This window comes from Oryctolagus cuniculus, chromosome 7 (genome assembly GCF_964237555.1).
Source record: "Oryctolagus cuniculus chromosome 7, mOryCun1.1, whole genome shotgun sequence".
NCBI classification, from domain to species: Eukaryota; Metazoa; Chordata; class Mammalia; order Lagomorpha; family Leporidae; genus Oryctolagus; species Oryctolagus cuniculus.
The window spans coordinates 141,440,170-141,460,083 of NC_091438.1; the positions used below are offsets into that span (position 1 = coordinate 141,440,170).

At 60.6% G+C, this 19,914-nt stretch overlaps 1 protein-coding gene across 1 annotated transcript in view; it reads left to right on the forward strand.

Moving 5' to 3' along the window:
* Nucleotides 1–18,306, forward strand: part of SDC3 (syndecan 3) — a 34,146-nt gene extending 15,840 nt beyond the window's left edge. Inside the window, exons 2-5 of the mRNA XM_051858212.2 lie at nucleotides 11,312–11,429; nucleotides 12,787–13,406; nucleotides 15,053–15,344; nucleotides 16,201–18,306. Of these exons, the coding sequence (XP_051714172.2) occupies nucleotides 11,312–11,429; nucleotides 12,787–13,406; nucleotides 15,053–15,344; nucleotides 16,201–16,367 (1,197 nt within the window). The 3' untranslated portion in view covers nucleotides 16,368–18,306. The remainder of the gene's footprint in view (nucleotides 1–11,311; nucleotides 11,430–12,786; nucleotides 13,407–15,052; nucleotides 15,345–16,200) is intronic.
* The last annotated feature ends 1,608 nt before the right edge of the window (nucleotides 18,307–19,914 follow it).

The following is a 19,914-nucleotide window of genomic DNA, read 5'->3' on the forward strand; positions in this document are numbered from 1 at the left end:
GGTGGGGGCAGTGAATTTGCTGGTTATAAATAACCCGGCAATGGGAGGGCGAGGGAGGCCACAACCTGGACACCCACCCATGGACAGTGTGTGTGGTGTGTGCCCTCAGGGTGTGTGCTTGGCGTGTGCCTAGGGAGAGGGTCAGAACCCTGCGGTCCCCCAGCACAGCCACAAGGCTGGGCCTGCCTCCCGCTGACTCGAGCAGGACCTGTTTGGTTTCCTGGAAGAGGCCAGGGTCAGCCCAGCAGAGGCCCAGGGCTGGCAAGGTTCCTGGGGCCCCCTCACCTGCCTTCAGGCAGCTCCTTAGATCAGCTGAGCATCCACTACCCTTAGGGCTGGGCCCAGGGCTGTGGGAACCAGACAAGGCATGGAGGCCTCTCCTTGATCCCCCGGCCCCTCACTCCCTACTGCACCTGCCACCCCCTCCCCCAGCCATTGAGCCCATGGAATAAGGAGGCCCATATCACCAGGTCCTGAGAAGATGGAGTGGAGTCAGGCAGGGCTGGTGTGTGGAGGGCACTCTGGGAGTGCCACCCCCACTGCCCAAGCCTGGTGGAAAAGTGGCCAGAACTGCAAGCTCCCCTGGGAGCCTGCAAATCTGCATGGTTTTTGCATATAATTTACATAGAGATTTTATGACAAAAATGTGCTGGGAGGTGCCTGGGTTTCTCTTCCCTCCTCCCAACCACTTGGATGGAGTCCTCTTGGCTGGGGTTTGGAGGAACCAGAGGGAGCCCTTGTCTACCCCCTGGTTTCGCATGCGGAAGACGGAGGCCCTGAAAAGGGTAGGGTCAGTTGTACTGTGGCCCAGGGTCACACAGTGACTGGGGCAGGAGGCAGGGGGATATAGGTCTGTAAGGGGTGATTCATCCACAGTATTTAGCGAACAAATACTGATGGAAGCTGTGGCCACACAGTCACTGGCCTCAGTAGCCTCCCAGGGGGAGGCTGGTAATCAAACAAGGCAACAAGCAAACAAGCTCATTTCAGGCAGCAGTGAGCCCTGAGGAGCAGCCCAGGAGTGGGCCGAGCAGCAGGTGTGTGGGGAGGTGATGCGGGCACAGAAATCGCTGGGGTGAACCTCAGGTAGGGCCGCTGTGGTGTCCCAGCTCTGCTGGCTGCCTGTTAGCGGCTGGACCGCTTGTCACAGCTTGTGTCTCGATGGGCTGGTTACGCAGGCAAGCAAACTAAGACCCAGCCGAGTGAGGAGAGCAGAGCACTGGCAGTTTGGCAGTGGGGAGTCGGAGCTGGAGCACCTTCCTCCATGGTGGGCTGCTCCCCGGAGACTCCAAGCCCTGGCAGTGGGTGGCCCTTGCTGCATTTGTTGGTAGGGTCAGTTGTATAGAGGCACCTGCTGGTGAGTCATGGGGTTGGGGAGCTGCTCGCCTGAGCTGGGCCACCTGCCATGTGGACATGCTATGTCTGCCATTCCTACTCATGTCCAAATTCTCAGTCTGTCCGTCTGCTTGCCTGTCTCTGCAGGATGCTGGGTGGGACCCCCCCACCCCTGGGTGGGACCCCCCCACCCCTGTTCACCTCAAGAAGTTCTCTGGTGGAGGCCAGGAGGAGGCGTGCTCTACAGTACAGAGCATTGATCTTGGAGTTCAGTGAATGCTGAGCCAATTGCTGTGCGACTTTTGCCCAGTGCTTCCCCTTTCTGGGCTTTGGTTTGCCCATCTGTGAAATGGGGCAGCAATCCCGCACTGGTAGGCCGTTTGCAAGGAGGTGTGTTCTGCACATAAGAGCCTGGCTCCTGGTGAGTGCTCGCTGTGGCAGCTGTAGCCTCATTCATGCTGAGGGGCAGAATTTTCACCTCTGGGCCACTGCCGGTGGCTGAAGATCACATCACAGACTGGGGGCCCTGCGTGCACTCTCGGGGATGCAGGCGGGCACTGGGCACAGGATTTGGAGCCATTCTGGCCAGGGTTCAAATCCTGCTGTGCTTCCTGTTTCCTTGTCTGTAGACAGAGACACCTGCTTCCTCGGGCAGCTGGGGGCGGGGTCCGTGAGATCTGGTGCGGGGCCATTGGAGTGAAGGGAGCATGATGACGACACTGGGCAGGGACTGAGCCCCTGGAAAGGGTTTTCCTGGGAAGCAGTTGGCTTGTGGAGGAAGCCATGTGAGTCCCAGGGCCTCCTGAGGACAGACCTGTCTTGCTGATTTGTGGGACCCCCGTGGGACCCCCCCAAATGCCTGGAATAGTGCACAGTAGGTGCTTCATAAATGTTGGTTGTACTGATGAACCTGTCCAGGAGGTTCTGGCCAGGTGGAGATGGTGGGGAGGGTGTTCCAGGAGGCAGGAGCAGGCTTGAAGGAGCCCGGTGTTCCCAGAACCATAAATGGTTTTGTGTGGGAGGAGCGGGGGCGGGGGCAGCTGGGAGCTGGGGGACTGTGGGGTCTGGAACTGGGGCCTCCGTGGGTGGTCCCGCTCTCAGGCACGAGCCTAGGGACATCAGGGAGCAGTGTGAGTCCCCAGTGGCTGGGGCTGCTGAGGCAGTGAGGAAGGCAGCCCTGGGTGGAGGAGGGGCCTGGCTTTTCCAGGGTCGAGCTATCGCCCTCTGCAGGTGCAGGAGAGTGGGCAGCTGTAGGGAGGCTGGCTGGCACCCCTGTTGCTCCCAGCTGGGCCAATGGAGCCAGGAACTGGGCTGGGGGGCGGGGGAGAAAGCAGGCAAGTGGGCAGGTGGTGTCTGGGCACTGTGTGCCAATGAGGCTGCCGGGGGTAGATGCCAGGAAGAGAGCGGGCCCTGCCATGCCAGCATCTGTGGTGAGACGTGGCTGGACTTCTGGGCCCTGCCGGCTCCCTCCCGTGTCCTTGCCATGATGCTCCTCGCATACAGCAGAAAGGAGGCGCTGAGGAGGGTCCCAGGCCAGAGAGCGCAGGGCTGGGGACTTGGGGCAGCACCCTCTTCCTGGTAACACCAGTGCCGTGGGCTTCTCGTGGGACATTCAGAGAACATGAAAGTTCTGAGAAAAAATGAAAATGGCTCTCATCCGCCCTCCAGAGAGCGCCTGGGGAGCCTGTGGTATAACGGTGCTGAGAGATTTGCCTGGGTAGTGAGTTCATCAAGACGGGATCAAGGTCGATGTCGCTCTTGTGGGTAGTGAGTTCATCAAGACGGGATCAAGGTCGACGTCGCTCTTGTAACTGACTTTTCCAACGTAACCATGACAGTACTAGTAATAGCTGGTGTTTGCTTAGCTGTTTGTTATGGTGTGGGCATCCCAGCCTCCCCCGGGAGCCTCGCGGGGTGCGCATGGACATCTCTGAGCACAGAAAGCGAGCTCAGGGCACTGTGGAGGGGCAGCTGCATCTGCCTGGTGCGTCAGCAGCACGCACCATGCACCACGGTACTCCCGGCCAGCATTACTCCCCATCCGTCCACAAAGGTGAGCCTTCAGTGGCGCACATACTCCTTTGAATGACCCAGTGAGGCCCAGTGTGGCAAGTGTTGGTAGCTGCCTGCTAGTCACTGCTCGTGCCCTAATTTACTAGTCCCCCATTGTTGGGGACATAGGTGATTTCCACTCCCCCTTATAAATAACACTGCCCTGGATCTTCTTGTCCCTGGGACTGGCTTCTTGGAAGCCCATGGTATCAGAGTCCAAAAAGCCCTTAGCTCATCAAGCTGGAGTTTTTGTTGTATAATTGGGGCAAAGGCAAAATGGAGAAGGGGGAAGGGGGTTTGTCCACGTCTGGGTGGCCGTGGCCTCTCGAGCCAGGGGTGCTGCCTGTTCTCCCACTAAGCTGTGGGGGAGGGGTTGGGGGCAGGTGTCCCAGTGGGGGAAGCGGGGGAAGGGGCGGGGAGAGGAGTGATGTGGGGGAGGCCTGGAGCTGGCAGTAGAAGTGTCCCATAGGCAGGGCCCTGCTGCAAGCGTTTCCTCTGTGGAGAAGTTTGCTGTAGTGGGATCGGTCCACAGGGGAGCTCTGTGGCCTTTGAGCCACACTTGCCCTTGCTGATGGAGGGCGGGGGGAGGCTGGGGTGCCGGGGGCTCTAGTGTATGTGTGCATGGGCAAGGGGCCTGGCGCGTTGAGGGCAGTGCCAAGGAGTGTCTCTGGGCTTCGTGGATTTGGTGGGGTGGGGGTGGGGGTGGTGTCAAGTTCAGCTCAGGTTTCCCTAGCGCCTCTCGCTCTGCCCTCTGCTCCCTGAGAGGGGGATCTGGGGCCCCTTCCCCAGCTGATGCCCTGCATCTCACACACTGGGTACTGGGTTCCTGGCCAGGGCAGATGTGAATGGCTGGGGCCCGCTCCTGGGGCTCCCCCTCCCCACTGCCAGCCCCAGGCTCTGCATTGTGCAGCCCCCTTGGCTGTCCTGCCGCCTGGCCCTGGCCCACATTCCTGCCGAGGTGCTCTGGGTCTCCGGGGTGGAGCTGGTGAGCGTGAGGGGCACTGAGTTTTCACAGGGCCAAGGGCCTTTTAGGGGCGGGGCTAGGGACGATGGGAGTCTGCAGGGACTCAGGGGACCCTGCCGAGACCCTGCCACTGCCCGGGCCCCACTTCTAGGAGCTGCTTGTTACCTGCTGTGTGTCTGGTCCACTTCCTTTAACCTCCCTGAGGGCTGTCCTGCAGGCTCACTCCCCAACAGCTGTAGGGGCAGGATCATGCAGAGCGGTCGTCTCTCTCTGCCTCAGTTTTCACATCTGGAGGAAGAGGGGGTTGAACTCAGTGATGTCTCAGGCCTAGGTTAGCCCAGCGTTGAGGCCCAAGGTGGGAAACACATGCCATGAGAACACCAGAGAATGATCCCTGAGCGCCGACTGCGTGCTGGACAGCACTCCTGACAGCTGGGCCAGGGGAGGGGGATGTCATTCCTGTCCCCGTGCATCCAAACGGAGGCTCAGAGAGGTTCAGCAACCTGCCAAAGTCACCCAGCAAGTAAGCAGAGCTGGACTCAAACCCAAAGCGGGGCTCCCAATCCTTGCTAGAGTGTCTTAGTCACCAGGAGGGCAGAGCCCACGTCTGGCTAATTAGGGAAAGTGAGCTCGGGCAGAACTAATTACTTGTGATTTTATTCTTGGCGTCTGCAGCAGGATCAGCGCTGCGCAAGGCTGCCTGGCACCCTGGCGCACTGCCGGCTGACCTGGTTTGGTTGTCTCTGTTCCTGCCACTCGCTCCCCCCCTCCCCCCGCCCCATCATTCATTCAGCTTCTCTCTCTCTCTCTCTCTCTCTCTCTCTCTCTCTCTCTCAGCACTCTCCCCTGCTGTGTGGCCTTAGCAGTGCCACTCACCCTCTCTGGACATGAGCGGTCTCATCCACAGCCTGCGTGTGACTACCAGGTTTTGCTTCCCACGTAGGGAGGCGCAGGCTTCTGTGAGACGATCTCTTCTAAACCAGCTGTAGGAACAGGAATGCATCGTGAGCAGCCAGCACAGCCGCACGGACGCTCAGCGCAGGCTCCGTGATGGGTCCTGTGGTTCTATTTAATTCTCACAGTGGCTCCACGAGCAGTGACTGCTCATTATCACCCCCCCCCCCCCACACACACACCACTTTACAGGTGAGAAAACCGAGGTACCGAGAGGTTAAGTGGTTTTCCTGACAGCGCACGGGTAGTACCAGTGTAGCAGGCTCCTCCGGCTGTGCCTCTGCACCTGTTTCTCTGGGAAGGCTCCTCGTGGAGGGAGGTGGGAGGGGAAGACAGTGGAGACCGCGGTCTCCTCCAGTGGGGTGGGAGGGAGGTGGCCTGACTTTCCATTTCTCCTGCTGTCAGAGTGAGAGTGAGTGGATGGGGCATGTCTGACTTTTCCTGATCCGTCCCCACACACCCTGGTCCTGGTTGGGTGGTAGTGGGGTAGGTGGGAGCCTAGGAGGACATGGCTCCTGGTCCCAGGCCCTGGGAAGCTGGGCCAGCCTCCTCTGCTGCTCAGAAACTGGTGAGAGGGTATGGCAGGGCGTGTGGCAGGGGGTTTGCTGGTCCTGTACCTTCTGGCCTGGGAGCCAGTGCTGTGCCTGTGGGCCAGTTGAAGGTGGGATGGTGACAAGGGGACCCCAGTATTTTATGTGTGCACTTGGGTGAGGGTGCTTCAAAAAGTTCATGGAAACTGGGATTAAAAGATGTTTATCTGGGTGCAAAAATTTTGAAAACCACCCAAGTGTCTTCATAATGTGTATTGTTCATGAATTTGGTGAAGACCCCTTGTATGCAGGATTTCAGGTTTTTTTTTGCACCAAAATAAATGTGTCTTTTTATTCCATGATCCACAAACCTTTTGAAATACCCTTGTTTGTTCCCAGGAAGGAAAATGTGTGTGGGGGCCTGGGGGGGTGGGCGTGTGATGGGGTGCACGTCTGGTGGGGAGGGTGCCTATTCAGGGACGTGTGGGACGAGCACTGGGGAGAAGCAGCAGGTGTTGGAGCACATGGTGTGCTGGCCGCGTGCTGGGCGGGGGTGGGTATTGGGTGGGTGGGGGTGGCTGTAGTTGTGGCTGAGCTGCTGTCTTGCTGTGGGCAGTAGGGACCGTGGGTCACAGGTGGAAGAACCTTGGACCTTGGCTGAGCAGTAGGCCTGGGGTGGCCCCAGTGTTCAGGGCACAGGTTTCAGGGACCCATCTCAAATCTCAATTCTAACTTTTTCTTTCTTTTTTTTTTTAAAGATTTATTTATTTTTTCCTTGAAACACAGAGGGAGAGAGGGAGGGAGAGAGGGAGAGAGAGAGGGAGAGAGAGAAGGAGAGAGAGAAGGAGAGAGAGAGGGAGAGAGAGAAAGTCTTTCATCTGCTGGTGCACTCCTCAGATGGCCACAATGATTGGAGCTGTGCCAATCCAAATCCAGGAACCAGGATCTTCCTCCAGGTCTCCCACATGGGTGCAGGGGCCAAGGACTTGGGCCATCTTCTACTGCTTTCCCAGGCCATAGCAGAGAGCTGGATTGGAAGTGGAGCAGCTGGGTCTTGATCCAGCACCCATATGGGATGCTGGCACTGCAGATGGCAGCTTTACCCACTACGCCACTGTGCTGGCCCCTCAATTCTAACTTTCAGCCTCAATGTCTGCATCTGTGGAATGGGAATAATAAAGCTTGTGGCAATTAAGGAAGCAGTGCAGGTGCAGGTGCAGGGAACAGAGATCTCTAGAGTCCCCTGGGAGCCCTCCGAGGCTGCCCTGGGTCCCTTTTTTTTTTTTTTTTTTTGACAGGCAGAGTGGATAGTGAGAGAGAGAGAGACAGAGACAAAGGTCTTCCTTTGCCGTTGGTTCACCCTCCAATGGCCACCATGGCTGGCGCGCTGCAGCCGGCGCACCGCTCTGATTCGAAGGCAGGAGCCAGGTGCTTCTCCTGGTCTCCCATGGGGTGCAGGGCCCAAGCACTTGGGCCATCCTCCACTGCACTCCCAGGCCACAGCAGAGAGCTGGCCTGGAAGAGGGGCAACCGGGACAGAATCCGGCGCCCCGACCGGGACTAGAACCCGGTGTGCCGGCGCCGCTAGGTGGAGGATTAGCCTAGTGAGCCACGGTGCCGGCTGTGCCCTGGGTTCCTGATGCTTAGCCCTTACTGCCTGGGCAAGCCCCCTCTGGGCAGGTGCCTGGGGACTGGCGGTGGCAGGAGCAGAAGGCTCAGGGCTTCCCGGGGGCTCTAGGGGTGGAGCAGGAGGAAAGGTTGGAGTTCCAGTCGGAGCGGTAATGGCAGGTAGGTGTGCTGTTATGGTAGGAAGTGTCTGCGGGGTGGCTCGGGGTGTGGGCCTTGTGTGAGGGGAGTGTGAAGCAGGGGGCCATGAAACTTCACTGAGGTCGATGTGTGATATTTGTGGGGTGTATTAGGTGAGGAGAGGGGTGCACAGTGTATCTGTGGGCATCCCAGGGTGTGTGTGTGAGTGTAGGTGAGTGTGCTTGCAGCCAGGGGTGTCATCAGCATACGATGTCTGCTGGTGTGTGGCCGGCTGTGATCCCTGTGCGCTGCAGAGGGTGTGCAGACGGGTTGCTGCCTGGCGGGCCTCATTGCTGGGATGTCCCTTTTGTCAGTTACGAGTGTGTGTGTGTGTGCACACGCGCACGTGCCCGTGTGCAATGAGTGCCTCCTGTCACTCATAGGAGGGGCTGCGAATTTCCCTGAAGGGGGCACAGTGAGGGACAGGGAGAGGCTAGCAGGGTCCTGAGGAATTTGGGTGCAGTTTTTCTTTAAGGGAGTGACATGGATAATTATGCTCATTATGTATGGGATTATGCAAATGCAAAGGTCGTTTGGGGGTCAGAGGCTGTTTGTCACTCTCCTCCTCCTCCTCCTTCCCCTTGGAGGCTTTCTCTGCTGCCTCTGCCCTCTCTCCCCCAGGAAGGTGCAGCCGCCAGCAGCCCTCAGTGTGCCTGCCGCGCCCCACAGGTCCCAGTGTCTTTAGCAGGAAGTCCCGTGAGCTTCCTAAGGCCTGCTCAGGGTAGACCGGAGTATTGCCCTCCCCTCCCAGCCCCCGTTCTCCCGGGTGCAGCTTTGGAGAATCACTGAGGTCGCCCCTTCCCCCGCTTCTGATTCCATCAGCAGGAGGCTAAATTAAGATGAGAAAGAATTTGCTCCCTCTACCGCCTTCCCCTCCCTCTCTCATCCCCTCTGCCCTGGCCTCCCTCTGTCCTCTGCCTGTCTGTCCTGCTGCCCCCCACCCCCCCCAACATCCCCTCTGTTCCTCCACAATCCCTCCCTCTCCTGCACCCCCCCATCTCTGTGGGGAGCTGGAGCTCCTGGTCCTTAGCATGGAGGAGATGGTCGTCATGGTAACGGTTGTCATGTCGATGGCTACTGCACTAGGGATGAATAGTATCTAGGTGAGAGCTACCTGAGTGGGGGCTGACAGCTTCACAGAGGCTGATGCCTTTCACTAGCTCAGAGCTGTGCAGAGCTCCCCACCCCCACCTCTTCCCTCCTATACAGGTGCTGATCTGCACCCAAAGGCACACCACACACTGCCGAGGCTGCCTTTAGGCGTGTGTGTCCGGGTGCATCTGTGTGTGTGTTCTCAGAGTCTCTGGGAGTCACTTTAAGGGTCTGTGTGACTGTTGGGGAAGCAGGTCTTTGGATTTGGGTGGGCCTTTCTGGGAGCCCACCACATTTACCCTAGTTTAGGGGTCCCCAGGACCCAAACTCCTTAGAATCTCTCTCCCCAGCTCAGCCACACCAACCTTGCCTAGAAAGACAGAGAGGCAGTGCAGCCCCGCCCAGGAGCCAGAGCCGGAGCTCTGGTCCCTCTCAGCCCTGCCCTGCCCTGCCCTGTGTCAGCAGGGTGCTGGCTCAGAGCAGAGCTACAGGGCAGAGTCTCCAGCTTGCTTGCCCAGGTGGTGGTGGTGAGCTAGCAGCACCCCCCCCCCCCCATCTGGCCCTGGGGCTGTGTTCTCCTGGGCAGAGATGGGAGCAGGGAAGGTTGGAGGAGAGCTAACAAGGAGGAAGACCCAGCAATTAGTCACGGGAGCAATTACACTAATTGTTCCACTCCATGACTCACTGGTAGAAAGTAAATACTGATTAATTCATTATTTCAGTACTGTGTGTGCGTGTGTGTGCCATGACGGGGCAGCTCCTGGCTCCCTGCCCTGGCTGGGATGAGCAGGGCTTTGGAGCAGGTGGTCCAGGCTGGGGGAAGGATGCCAGGATGGAGATCCCTTCTCTGGCTCTGTAGGAACTCCAGAAGGGGCCTTTCAGCAGTGGGGGCGTGAGAGACAGGGCTCAAATGTCGTGCCAGTCTGGCCCCTGTCCTGTTCACACACCTTCCATGGCTCCCTGCTGCCAGTCACACACGGCAGCTGCTCAAGGCACACCTCACACCCACTGAAGCCCTGAGTGCAGCTTTCTTGGTTTCCAGCTGGGCAGATGGGATGAAAAACGAGCAGTTTCCCAGGGAAAGTTGTCAGCTGGACACAGGCAGTGACTTCCCGGCCTCACCTGCAGTCTGTCCCAGCATGCATCACTTCTTCCCGTGCCGTTCCTGACCGCTTGTTTTCTCAATGCCTACCATGTGTCAGGCACCGTGCTAGGCAGGGGACCCTGTCCTGCCTCCCTTGAGTGTCCACTTTAGACCCTTGAGCAGACACAACTCGCGAGGGTGGTAGGTGGTGTGAATTGGGAGCATGGAGGCTCTGGAGGTTCAAAGCAGGAGGGCTTCTCAAAAGAAGCAACATGGGAGTGGGAGGTACCCAGCACCAGGTTAGAGGACGGGGGTGGAACCAGCTCCCCGGGACAGAAAGGGGCTGACTGGCTGAAGTCAGTTGTTTGCTGGGAGGATTAGGGGAGGTGGGAGGGTGGGCAGGGTGCCAGTGGCGCTGCTTAGTCTCTTCCCTCTGCCTGAGAGCACTCGCTTGCTCCCTACCCTCCCTCGACCTCGATTTCAATTGTTTAAGACCCAAATGCTGTGTCCTTCACATCCCAGCGTCAGGAGTTAAGCTGGGCAGGGCCTGTCGCTGGGCTCGGTCTGGAGCCAGAGGCGGTGGCCGCAGTGGGGCCGTGGGGCAGCATCAGGTTCACCCTCCTTTGGGCACCTGCACACTGGCTCTGACCCCAGGGTTGCACTCGAGAGCCAGAGCTGACTCTGGCCTTGAGACACCGCGGGGTGGGTAGTACAGGATGCTGACTTCTTGTCTGGGGAAACACCCAGGGCCAGGGCTGGAGCCTGCGCTCCCCTCCTGCCCTTCCCACAGCCACTCTCGTCCAATGTACTTCCCTCCCAGGGCCCCAGGCCTCCCCAGCACCCACGTCTGCCACATAGCACCTATGGCCCTGTCTCGGGGCTCTGAAGTGGGAGACCTCGAGTCTGGATATCATCATATACCCTGGGCTCTGGGGACCGGAGACAGTGGGGCCTCCCATTCTCTGTCCTCCCTGCCATCTGATTGGTCAACTCAGTGGGCTCTTGTCTGTGTAAGGGCTCGTAAGTGGGGCTGGGGGCACTGGCCACCCAGGGAGGACAGCTCACTGGTGCTGCGTACCTGCTGCATACCGAGGTGTGCTTGGCACCGCACAGGAATTGCACACATCCCAGTCCAGCGGGCCCTCTTAGCTTGTTTAACAAATGAGAAAAGTGAGGCAGGCAGCGAGTAGACTGCTTGTCCTGTGTCCTGGTGTAAGAAGTGGTAGAGCTGTGACCTGAGTGCATCATTCCCGCTGCCTGTAAACTGGTTCTGCCACCCAGGGGCTCTGGGCAGGGGCAAGGGAGCAGCCAGAGGTCCTCAGAGGTGGCCATCAGGCCTGACCTGCGGCTGCAGCCCTGGCCCTGAGTGGGTGGGGGGTGGTCATGGCCAGTGTCCACACGACGCCCCTTGACCCTGAGCACGTGTGCCATCCCTCTGGGCGTGTCCACGTCACTGGCCATGGTGCTGAGCCTGTGCCGTCTCTGCCCTCCCAGGCGCAGCGCTGGCGCAGTGAGAACTTCGAGAGGCCAGTGGACCTGGAGGGCTCGGGGGATGACGACTCCTTTCCCGACGACGAACTGGATGACCTGTACTCGGGGTCAGGCTCGGGCTGTAAGTAGCATCTGCCCTCCCACCCCGCCCTGCCTGCTGGCCGTGACTGATCCTTACCAGGGCCCTGGCCCCAGGGACCTGCCCAGGCTCACTCAGTGGGGCAGGGGGAGTTTGTAGATCCCAAGAGCAGGAAGAGGCCTGGGAAGGCTGCAGAGCCAGGGCTGCCCCTTCTGGACAGTGTCTTGCAGGGGCCTCTGCAGACCTGCGCTCCCTGCCCTCGGACCCCTGTGAGGACACACAGAGGCCCTCAGTGGCCCAGTGTCCACAGGGCTGTTCCAGCTGCGGGGAGGACACCAGCGGAGATCATGTGATGGACTCTTCTGGGGTCAAGTGGCTCCCTCTGGTCCAAACAGCTGCAGCCAAGGGCGAAGTGGACAGTGATGAGGAGGGCAAGTGCCTCCTATGGCCCTGCCCTGGAGAAGGGGGAGCCACTGCCACTGAGCCGCCCTGCCACCCGCGGGTGCTGCAGTGGGTGATACATGGAGCTTCCTTGGAGAGCTTCTCCTAGGGTTTGGGACGGGAGGTCCGAGGGTCACAGGCTGAGTCCGATGAGCCCAGGTCTGCACACAGCAGCCCCGGCAGCCCCCGGCCTCCGGTCACCCCCAGCCCACTCCTTGAAGCCTTCTCCAGGGTAATCATGGGAAAAACCCTCCTCCAGAAGGCCCCGCCTGTATCCCAAGCCCCCCTGACTCCAGCCCTCCTCTGCCTGTCTCAGGATCCCTGGAAGGTCCCGCCTGTATCCCAAGCCCCCCTGACTCCAGCCCTCCTCTGCCTGTCTCAGGATCCCTGGAAGGTCCCGCCTGTATCCCAAGCCCCCCTGACTCCAGCCCTCCTCTACCTGTCTCAGGATCCCCGGCTTCCTTTGCCCTCTCCACCCCCACTCCCACCTCATCTCATTCCCTCTCTCGTCTGGGTCGGGCTGGGTCGGGTCCCAGGCTCCCTGCAGGAAGGCCTTGTTCTCCTCTTGTCATGCCCAGGCCTCTGGGGGCCTCTGTGGATGAGCCTCTGCTCCGAGTGCCACCGCTCTGCTCCCTCCAGCCCCCAGGGAGATCTGCAGCCTCTTTGGCCTCAATTCTGCTGCTTGGATGTGGTCTGATAGCAACTCCAGACAGGGTGGTCTCGGAACAGTCAGGGGAGTCCTTCTAGAAGAAGTGGCCCCTGGAAGAGTTTTGGCCGAACAGGGAGGAGTTAGGGGCCATCTGCCAAGTGGTAGCCTTTGCCAGGTGCTGCCTTCTGCTCCCCCTCATCTCCTCCCAGAGAGAGGGGATTGGGACCCCCCCATCTTGACACCTGGGATCCTCTGACCCCCACGACCCCCCAGCTCCCTAGCTCTCTCCCTCTTCCTCCACCTCCTCAGACTTCGAGCAGGAGTCGGGCCTTGAGACAGCCATGCGGTTCAGCCCGGATATGGCCCTAGCCGTGTCCACCACGCCTGCTGTGTTGCCCACCGTGGACATCCAGCCCGTGGGCACCCCGTTCGAAGAGCTGCCCTCTGAACACCCCACCCCAGAGCCTGTCACCAGCCCCCCAGTGGTGACAGAGGTCCCGGAAGAGCCCAGCCAGAGAGCCACCACCATTGCCACCACCACGGCGACCACCACTGCCACCACCACAGGAGCCCCGACCGTGGCCACTGTGCCCACCACAGTGGCTACTGCCGCCCCCAGCATCCCTGCAGTACCCCCTTCCACGGCCACCACTGCTGTCGTAAGGACCACCGGCATACGGAGGCTTCTGCCCCTCCCTCTGACCACGGCTGCCACAGCCCCGGCCACCACCCCAGCGGTGGCCTCGCCTCCCACCACAGCGGTCATCTTGGACACCGAGGCCCCCACCCCCAGGCTGGTCAGCACCGCTACCTCCAGGCCAAGAGCCCTTCCAAGGCCGGCAACCACCCAGGAACCTGCTGTCCCCGAGAGGAGCACCCTGCCCCTGCCCCTGGGGACCACTGCCCCTGGACCCACAGAGGTGGCTCAGGTGAGGACCCTGGGAGGCAGAGCAGAGGAGCAGGCTCAGGGCGCGGTGGGGACGGATGGAGCTGGGCAGGGCTGAGGGTCAGGGGCTCGCAGATGGGCGGGGGCCAGAGTGGGGTTTGTGAGTCAAGGAGGGGGGACAGAGATGGGGGCGGAAGGGGCAGAGGCAGGGGTGGGTCGTTGAGTCTCATGGTGACACCACACAGAGAGGGCATTGGGTGAGAGTGTGGGGGTGGGGTGGGGCCTGTGGCTCTGACACAGACTCAGGAACCTGGCGGCCTGGATTCCAATCCTGCTGTTGCCAGTTTTTAGCCAGGTGACTTTAGCCTCTCTACACCTCTGCTTCCTTATCTGTGCAAAGGAGAAATAGTGGAAAATGCATCCCACTTCCTGCCATCCCTCCTGCAGTGCTTAGAGCAGCCCCCGGCCCTGGTCAACAGACTCAGTGCCGAGCCGCTGCTGGTGTCACCCTAGTTGTCACTGTTGCACCGCGGGGGTCCGGCACCAGCTGTGGGGGAGGTGCCTGGCTGCCCAGGGCTCTGCCTTTGTCGTGTCCCCCGGCCCTGGCAGCCGCCCCATGGGGCGCTGGGGTTGTCTCCTTTTACAGGGAGGCCAGAAGGGCCAGCTGCTACCCAAGGCTTCACATCACGGGCAGTACGGACCTGAGGCTGGGGTGGTCTCCGGGGCGAGGGTGTGCGTGTGTGTTAGGGAAGGGGGTGGCCATGTCTGAAGACCGAGGAAATGGGAGCTGGATCCTGGGCGCTGCGGGGCGCATGAACAAACAGGGGAGGAGGTGACCCTGGCTGAGGCCCCGGAGTCACCTTCGCAGCCATCCTGGCCTCGCTGCGGAGGCCCTGAGGCTGGGACCTGCCTGCTGGCGGGCGGTGATCCCAACTTCCCAGCTGGGTCTCCCCGGAGCAGCTGGAGCAGCCTGGTGTTTTCAGTCTTGGCCAAGCAGGAAGGGGAAACAATGGCAGGGCACGGAGCCCAGGGCCCAGGATGCAGGTGTAGCCACCGTGCACTGCTTGTCCTCAGCCAGACACCAGGTCCCACCCTTGCCACACTCACCAGCGAAGTGGCTCCGCCCCATCTTGATGGCTCCCACAGCCCCTGCCTTGGTTCTGCCCCTGTGTGATGAGAGCCATGGGGATTCCTGGACACCTGCTTCCAGGGGCCATCACACTCTGGGGATTGTGCCCTTGAAATGACCTCTAGGCCATGGGACTCCCCTCTGCCCTAGGCTTGCAGCCCAGGGAGCTGGCCTGGGTAAGTAGCACCATACCCAGCAGTCCCCATGGTGCTTTGTAGGCAGGAATCTTGCAAGGACTGGTCATGAAGGCAGCTGGAGGGGAAGTGATGGGGACAGGATGTGGCCAGAGTGTGAACGGAGGCAGTGTCATAGAGTAGTTAGAAACACAGCCTTCAGCACTAGATCTGGATTGTAGTTCTGTGTCTGCCTCTTGCTAGCTGTGTGTCATTGAGTAAGTCACTTAACCTCTCTGAGCCTACTTCTCGCCTAGCACAGCACTGGGCCTGTAACAAGTGCTTAGTGAATGTTGGCCTCAGTGGGGCCATGAAGTGGTGGTCATAGGCCTGTGTGTGTGTGAGGTGCTAGGGCCTGACTCCTGGGCTCACCCCACCTCTCTACAGACCCCGACTCCGGAGTCCTTCCTGACCACCACTCGGGAGGAGCCGGAGGTGCCAGTGAGCGGGGGACCCAGTGGGGACTTTGAGCTGCCAGAAGAAGAGACCACACAGCCAGACACGGCCAATGAGGTGGTGGCTGTCGGGGGTGCTGCAGCCCAGCCGTCACCTCCCCCGGGGACCCTGCCCAAGGGTGCCCGCCCAGGCCCCGGCATCCTGGACAATGCCATTGACTCGGGCAGCTCGGCTGCGCAGCTGCCACAGAAGAGCATCTTGGAGCGGAAGGAAGTGCTCGTAGGTGAGCCCTGGGGTCCGCGCCTGAGAGGGGGTGTCCCTGGGGAGGGGCTCCGGCCAGGCAGCGGTTGGGCCTCGGTTTGCCTCTGAGAGCCCGGGAGGGAGGTCAGGCCATGGCTCTCCTAGAGCCACACAGAAAGGAGAGCTGGGGACTTGACCCCAGGCTTGCCTCTGGTTTATGCCCTTGACCTTTGCCTTCCCAAAGTCTGACCCTGGCTTCACCTCCATCTCGGGCTCCTCCCTGCGCTCTGCCTTTGACCTCTGCATTCCTGGGCCATGATGCTGTAGGGACTTCACTTCCTAGATGCAAATCTCTCACCACCTTCGGCTTGACCTTCCCCAACCCTTGACTCCCCCCCCCCCCCCATCTTTGTGTACCTGCCCCGGCCACACCTCCTCGAGTCTCCAGACATTTTGTCCACGTCCTGGGCTCCCTGCTTGGGAACAGTATGACCTGGGGCAAGGTACTTCCCTCTCTTTGTCTGTAGGACGGGGATATTTTGCACACAACCGATGCTCAGATAGACTCCTGTTCTCGTGGTAACTCTTCTGTGACTGGGATGTGGCATAGTTTAGCTGGCAGAGTTTTCCCTTCCCTAGTGCTTACCAAATCCTTGACCATCTTCAAGCGGATGGCGGCCTGCGTTTGTGGAGGACGTGGCGCCTCCCTCGTAGGGCAGGTGCGAGGGTCCTATGAGTCAGCACTCAGTCAGATGCTTAGAACAGAGCCCCTGGGTGTCTGCAGATGGCAGTCAATGCCAATCTCAGATTCCAGCCCCTCCGCCCAATTCGCACCCCGGCCCCCAAGCCCCAGGGCTCAGCCCACCTCTGGGCCTTGACCTCTGCCTCTTGCTCCACAGCTGTGATTGTCGGTGGGGTGGTGGGAGCCCTCTTCGCAGCCTTCCTGGTCACGCTGCTCATCTACCGGATGAAAAAGAAGGACGAGGGCAGCTACACGCTGGAGGAACCCAAGCAGGCGAGCGTCACCTACCAGAAGCCCGACAAGCAGGAGGAGTTCTATGCCTAGCGGAGCCGTCCCCACTGCCCCTCCGCCCAGTCCCCAGCCCGGCTCGGCCTGGCCCCACCAGCCCAGGCCTGGGACTGAGCCTGAGAGGCAGAGCCTGGCCCCAGTTCTGCTCTGCCCTTCGTTCCGATGCCTACCCCAGGCCACCAGCCTCACACAGAACAGAGGGCACGGCCCCCTGCCCTGGACCGCGCCCTTATGAGCTCACCTCTTGTCCTCTACCAGCCTTGGGCTTCAGGACCTCATGTCACATGGGCAGGAGGAGGAAGCTTCTGATTGGCTGGTGGAAGAAGGGGTGGGGTTTGAGATGGGCCTGAGCTCCGACCCAATCTGGCCCCCGCAGGGCTGTCCGGGGTTGGGCACTGGGGCTGGTTTTCAGGACAAATGATTTGGCAAAAACCTAGGCACCATAGCCTCTGTTCCAGGGCCCCTCTCTGCCTGGGTGAGAGGATGTCCTCTGTTGCCAGCCTGTGTTGTCCTGGCCTCTTCGGGGTTACAGGAGAATCCTGCCCTTACCCCTTGCCAGTGCACATGGGCCCTAGGCTTCACCTCCCTCTGCGTCTTCCCCTGAGAAAACAGCTTTTGGAGGGTGCCGGGGCAGCCGCTCTGACATCCCTCCCGTGAGGGGACTCTGCACAGACATTGTTGCCCGCACTGTCACACATGTCCTCACATGGTCACACACAAGACAAACGCACGCAATGATAAGACCATACACAACCATGGCCGCCCAGCCAATCACGACCTGTCACAGACACACACATTCTCTGAAGATGTCCGTGTGCGTTGCTTTGACCCTTACTGCAATGCAAGCCCCTGGTCACGGTCATGTGAGCGGTAACAGCGTGGCCTCCCTCTCTCTCTCTGCCCCTCTCCCACCATGCACACGGGCACCACACACAGTGTCTCCAGCTGTCGAGCTCACTGGGGAGGGTGAACTCAGGCTGGAACAGGCAGCCCATATTGGGTCCCTGAGTTGCCCGAACACACTCAGTCCCACACCGCGGCACCCACACCAACCACATTGCCAGCAGCCGGGCTGGTGCCACACATATCCCACGTTAGCGCCAGATGTCACACACGCGACCCCATGCTCACTCTGGAGGAAGACAGGTGGCCACTTGCCGTTCCTGGATGGAGGACGGTGTCAGGGGGACATTGCCACAGCCCTCTCAGCTGGGCGTGGCCTCACCCTGCCTCTCCCCTACTCTGTAGCCCAAAAAGAGGGAGGCTCAGGGCCAGCCCCCACTGGCTGGGAGCCATGGCCTCCCCCAAGACTGAGGAAGGAAGGAATTGGTTCCTAAAATTTGACCCTGGGCTCTGGAAGATACTTGGATCTCCCAGAACCAAAGGCCCCAGGCGGTGTGGTGGGGGTGCGGCCTGGCTCCTGGTCTCCCTGCCTCCCCCTGCTGTGAGCTAGGGGCTGACTCTGCCTCCCAGGACACAAGTCTCCAAAGTGCCTGTGAGGGCGGGCCCTTTGCCCGGGCCCTCTGCCTCCTCTGCCCTCGCCCTGGCCAGGCCAAGCTCAGCCCATCCACCCCGGGCCCTGCCTGTGCGTGGACCCCTGTTTCCGCATCCCACCAAGCACCTCGGCCACTCTGGCTACAGCTGGGGGACCACCTCCCCCCACTGCCCTGCCCCCAGCTGGAGGCCCCTCCATATGCCCTGGGCTTCCCGAGGGCAGAGGTTTGAGGGGCTGGAGTAGCTGGCAGTGGCGATGGGATGCCACAGGCCCCAGCCTGCCTTCCTTTCTCATAGGTGGGGCCATTTCCTAGGCATTTCAGCTGTGGGATCACCAATCGCTAAGGGTGTGTTTGGCGAGGGCTGGGGTGGGAGTTGTAACTGGCTGGTGCTCTCACCCTCAGCGCCCACCACCATTCCCGTTGGACCCCCCCCCCCCCCCCGGATTTTTGTTCTGTTCCCTTTTCAAGATTTCCCAGCAGCAGAGTGGTTCGAATGGTACGGGATACCCACGGCGGTGAGGGCGAGGTTCCAGGGGTGCCTACTTCCAGGCCGGGCTCCCTCTTCCAGACTCAGAGCCCCCCTTGGAAAGCCTGGAGCCCTGGGAGGAAGCCAGCTGAACCCAGCCTTGAAGGAGGGGCGGGGGTGGGACAGGCATTCCCTGCCCACGTGGCCTGGAGGAGGCAGCTTGGCCTCCGTGGTCCCTGTGGCAGAAGGGCTGGGGCATGGGCAGCAGAGCGGGCGCCATCTCGGCTCCCCTCTGCCCCGCGCCCTGGGGACAGCGGCTCTGGTGAGAAGGCCTGGGCAGGCCGAGGCTGAGAAGCCAGGGAGCGTGGAAAAAAGCCAGCCTGGGGAACAGAGCCCTACAATCCCAAGCTGGGGAGGGCTGGCTTTGGACTTGAGGCTAGGGGCTTGGCCTCCTGGCCCTGGCCTCTCTTCTCTGTGTCCTTAGCATTTGAGACAAGAGGCTGAGGGTCTTGTGCACGGAGCCCCAGCCCCAAAGCTGAGCCTGGCCCTGGCTTTATCCTCTTGAAGTTTAGCAGTCTGAGCAGCCCAAAGGCCCTGGGGCCGGCTCGACCGGTGCAAGGGGGCCCAAGAGCGCTGGGTTCGAAGAATGAGCAGGAGCTCTGCAAAGTGCAATGTGTGCCAGCGCCACCCACCGCCCCTCCCCTGGAGAAACATGGGGTGGCGCATGCCAGGCCTGCCCAGGCAGGTCTGCAGACACCCCGGTGACCTCGGGGGGGTGCTCTGGGGGGGCCCTGGCACTTCCTGGAAGCACAGCAAATTCCAGGTGGGGGGGGCTTGAGACCCTCCTGGAGTCTTGGCTGGCTGGGGCTCAGAGGTGTGACTTTAACTGTGACTTCTAAGCCCAGGCTCTGTCCCCCTGCCCCAGGGGTGGGGGGGCTGGTCAGGGGACCTGGCCTGAAAGGCTTGAAACCTACAGGTGGCAGCCAGGCCTGGGCTCTGTGGGCCAGCAGTGGGGGCTTAGGGGGTTTGGGGTGCAGCAGGTCTCCGGATCGGGGTCCCTGGGGTCCTGGGAGCAGATCCATCTTTGCTTCCCAGGACAGGAGTGGCCTCCTCGGTTCCTCTGGACTTCACCTGACAGCCATCACCTTGGACTTGGCTACCCCAGGCCCTCTCCTGTAAATAGAAGCCCACAAAGTGTACAGATCTACGGACGCCGAGACGGGGCCCCAGCGTCCCCGAGGGGCCCAGCCCCGGCCCCAGCGTGGCAAATGCATGTAAATATTTTTCGTAGGCACCGTGGCTCCAGTGAGCCCTGAAGACAGTGTCCCTCCCTCTGGTGAATCCGTTCACCCTGGCCTGGGGTGGGCCTGGAGTCTGGTCCTCTCTCGCCCAGGCCTCCCCTCCCCCTCCCTCCCCTGTAACCTGTTTATTAACCACACCTGTCCCGAGTTCATGGCCAAAACTTTCGATAAGGAAAAGTGGAGGAGGAAAGACAGTGGGAAAAGAGTGGGCGCTTGCCCCACTGCGGGCACTCACCTGCCCCAGCCTTGCGAAGGAACTGGGGGGTTTTTGTTTTTTCGTTTTTTTGTTTTGTTTTTTAACATTTCCCGTGCTGTGCCCA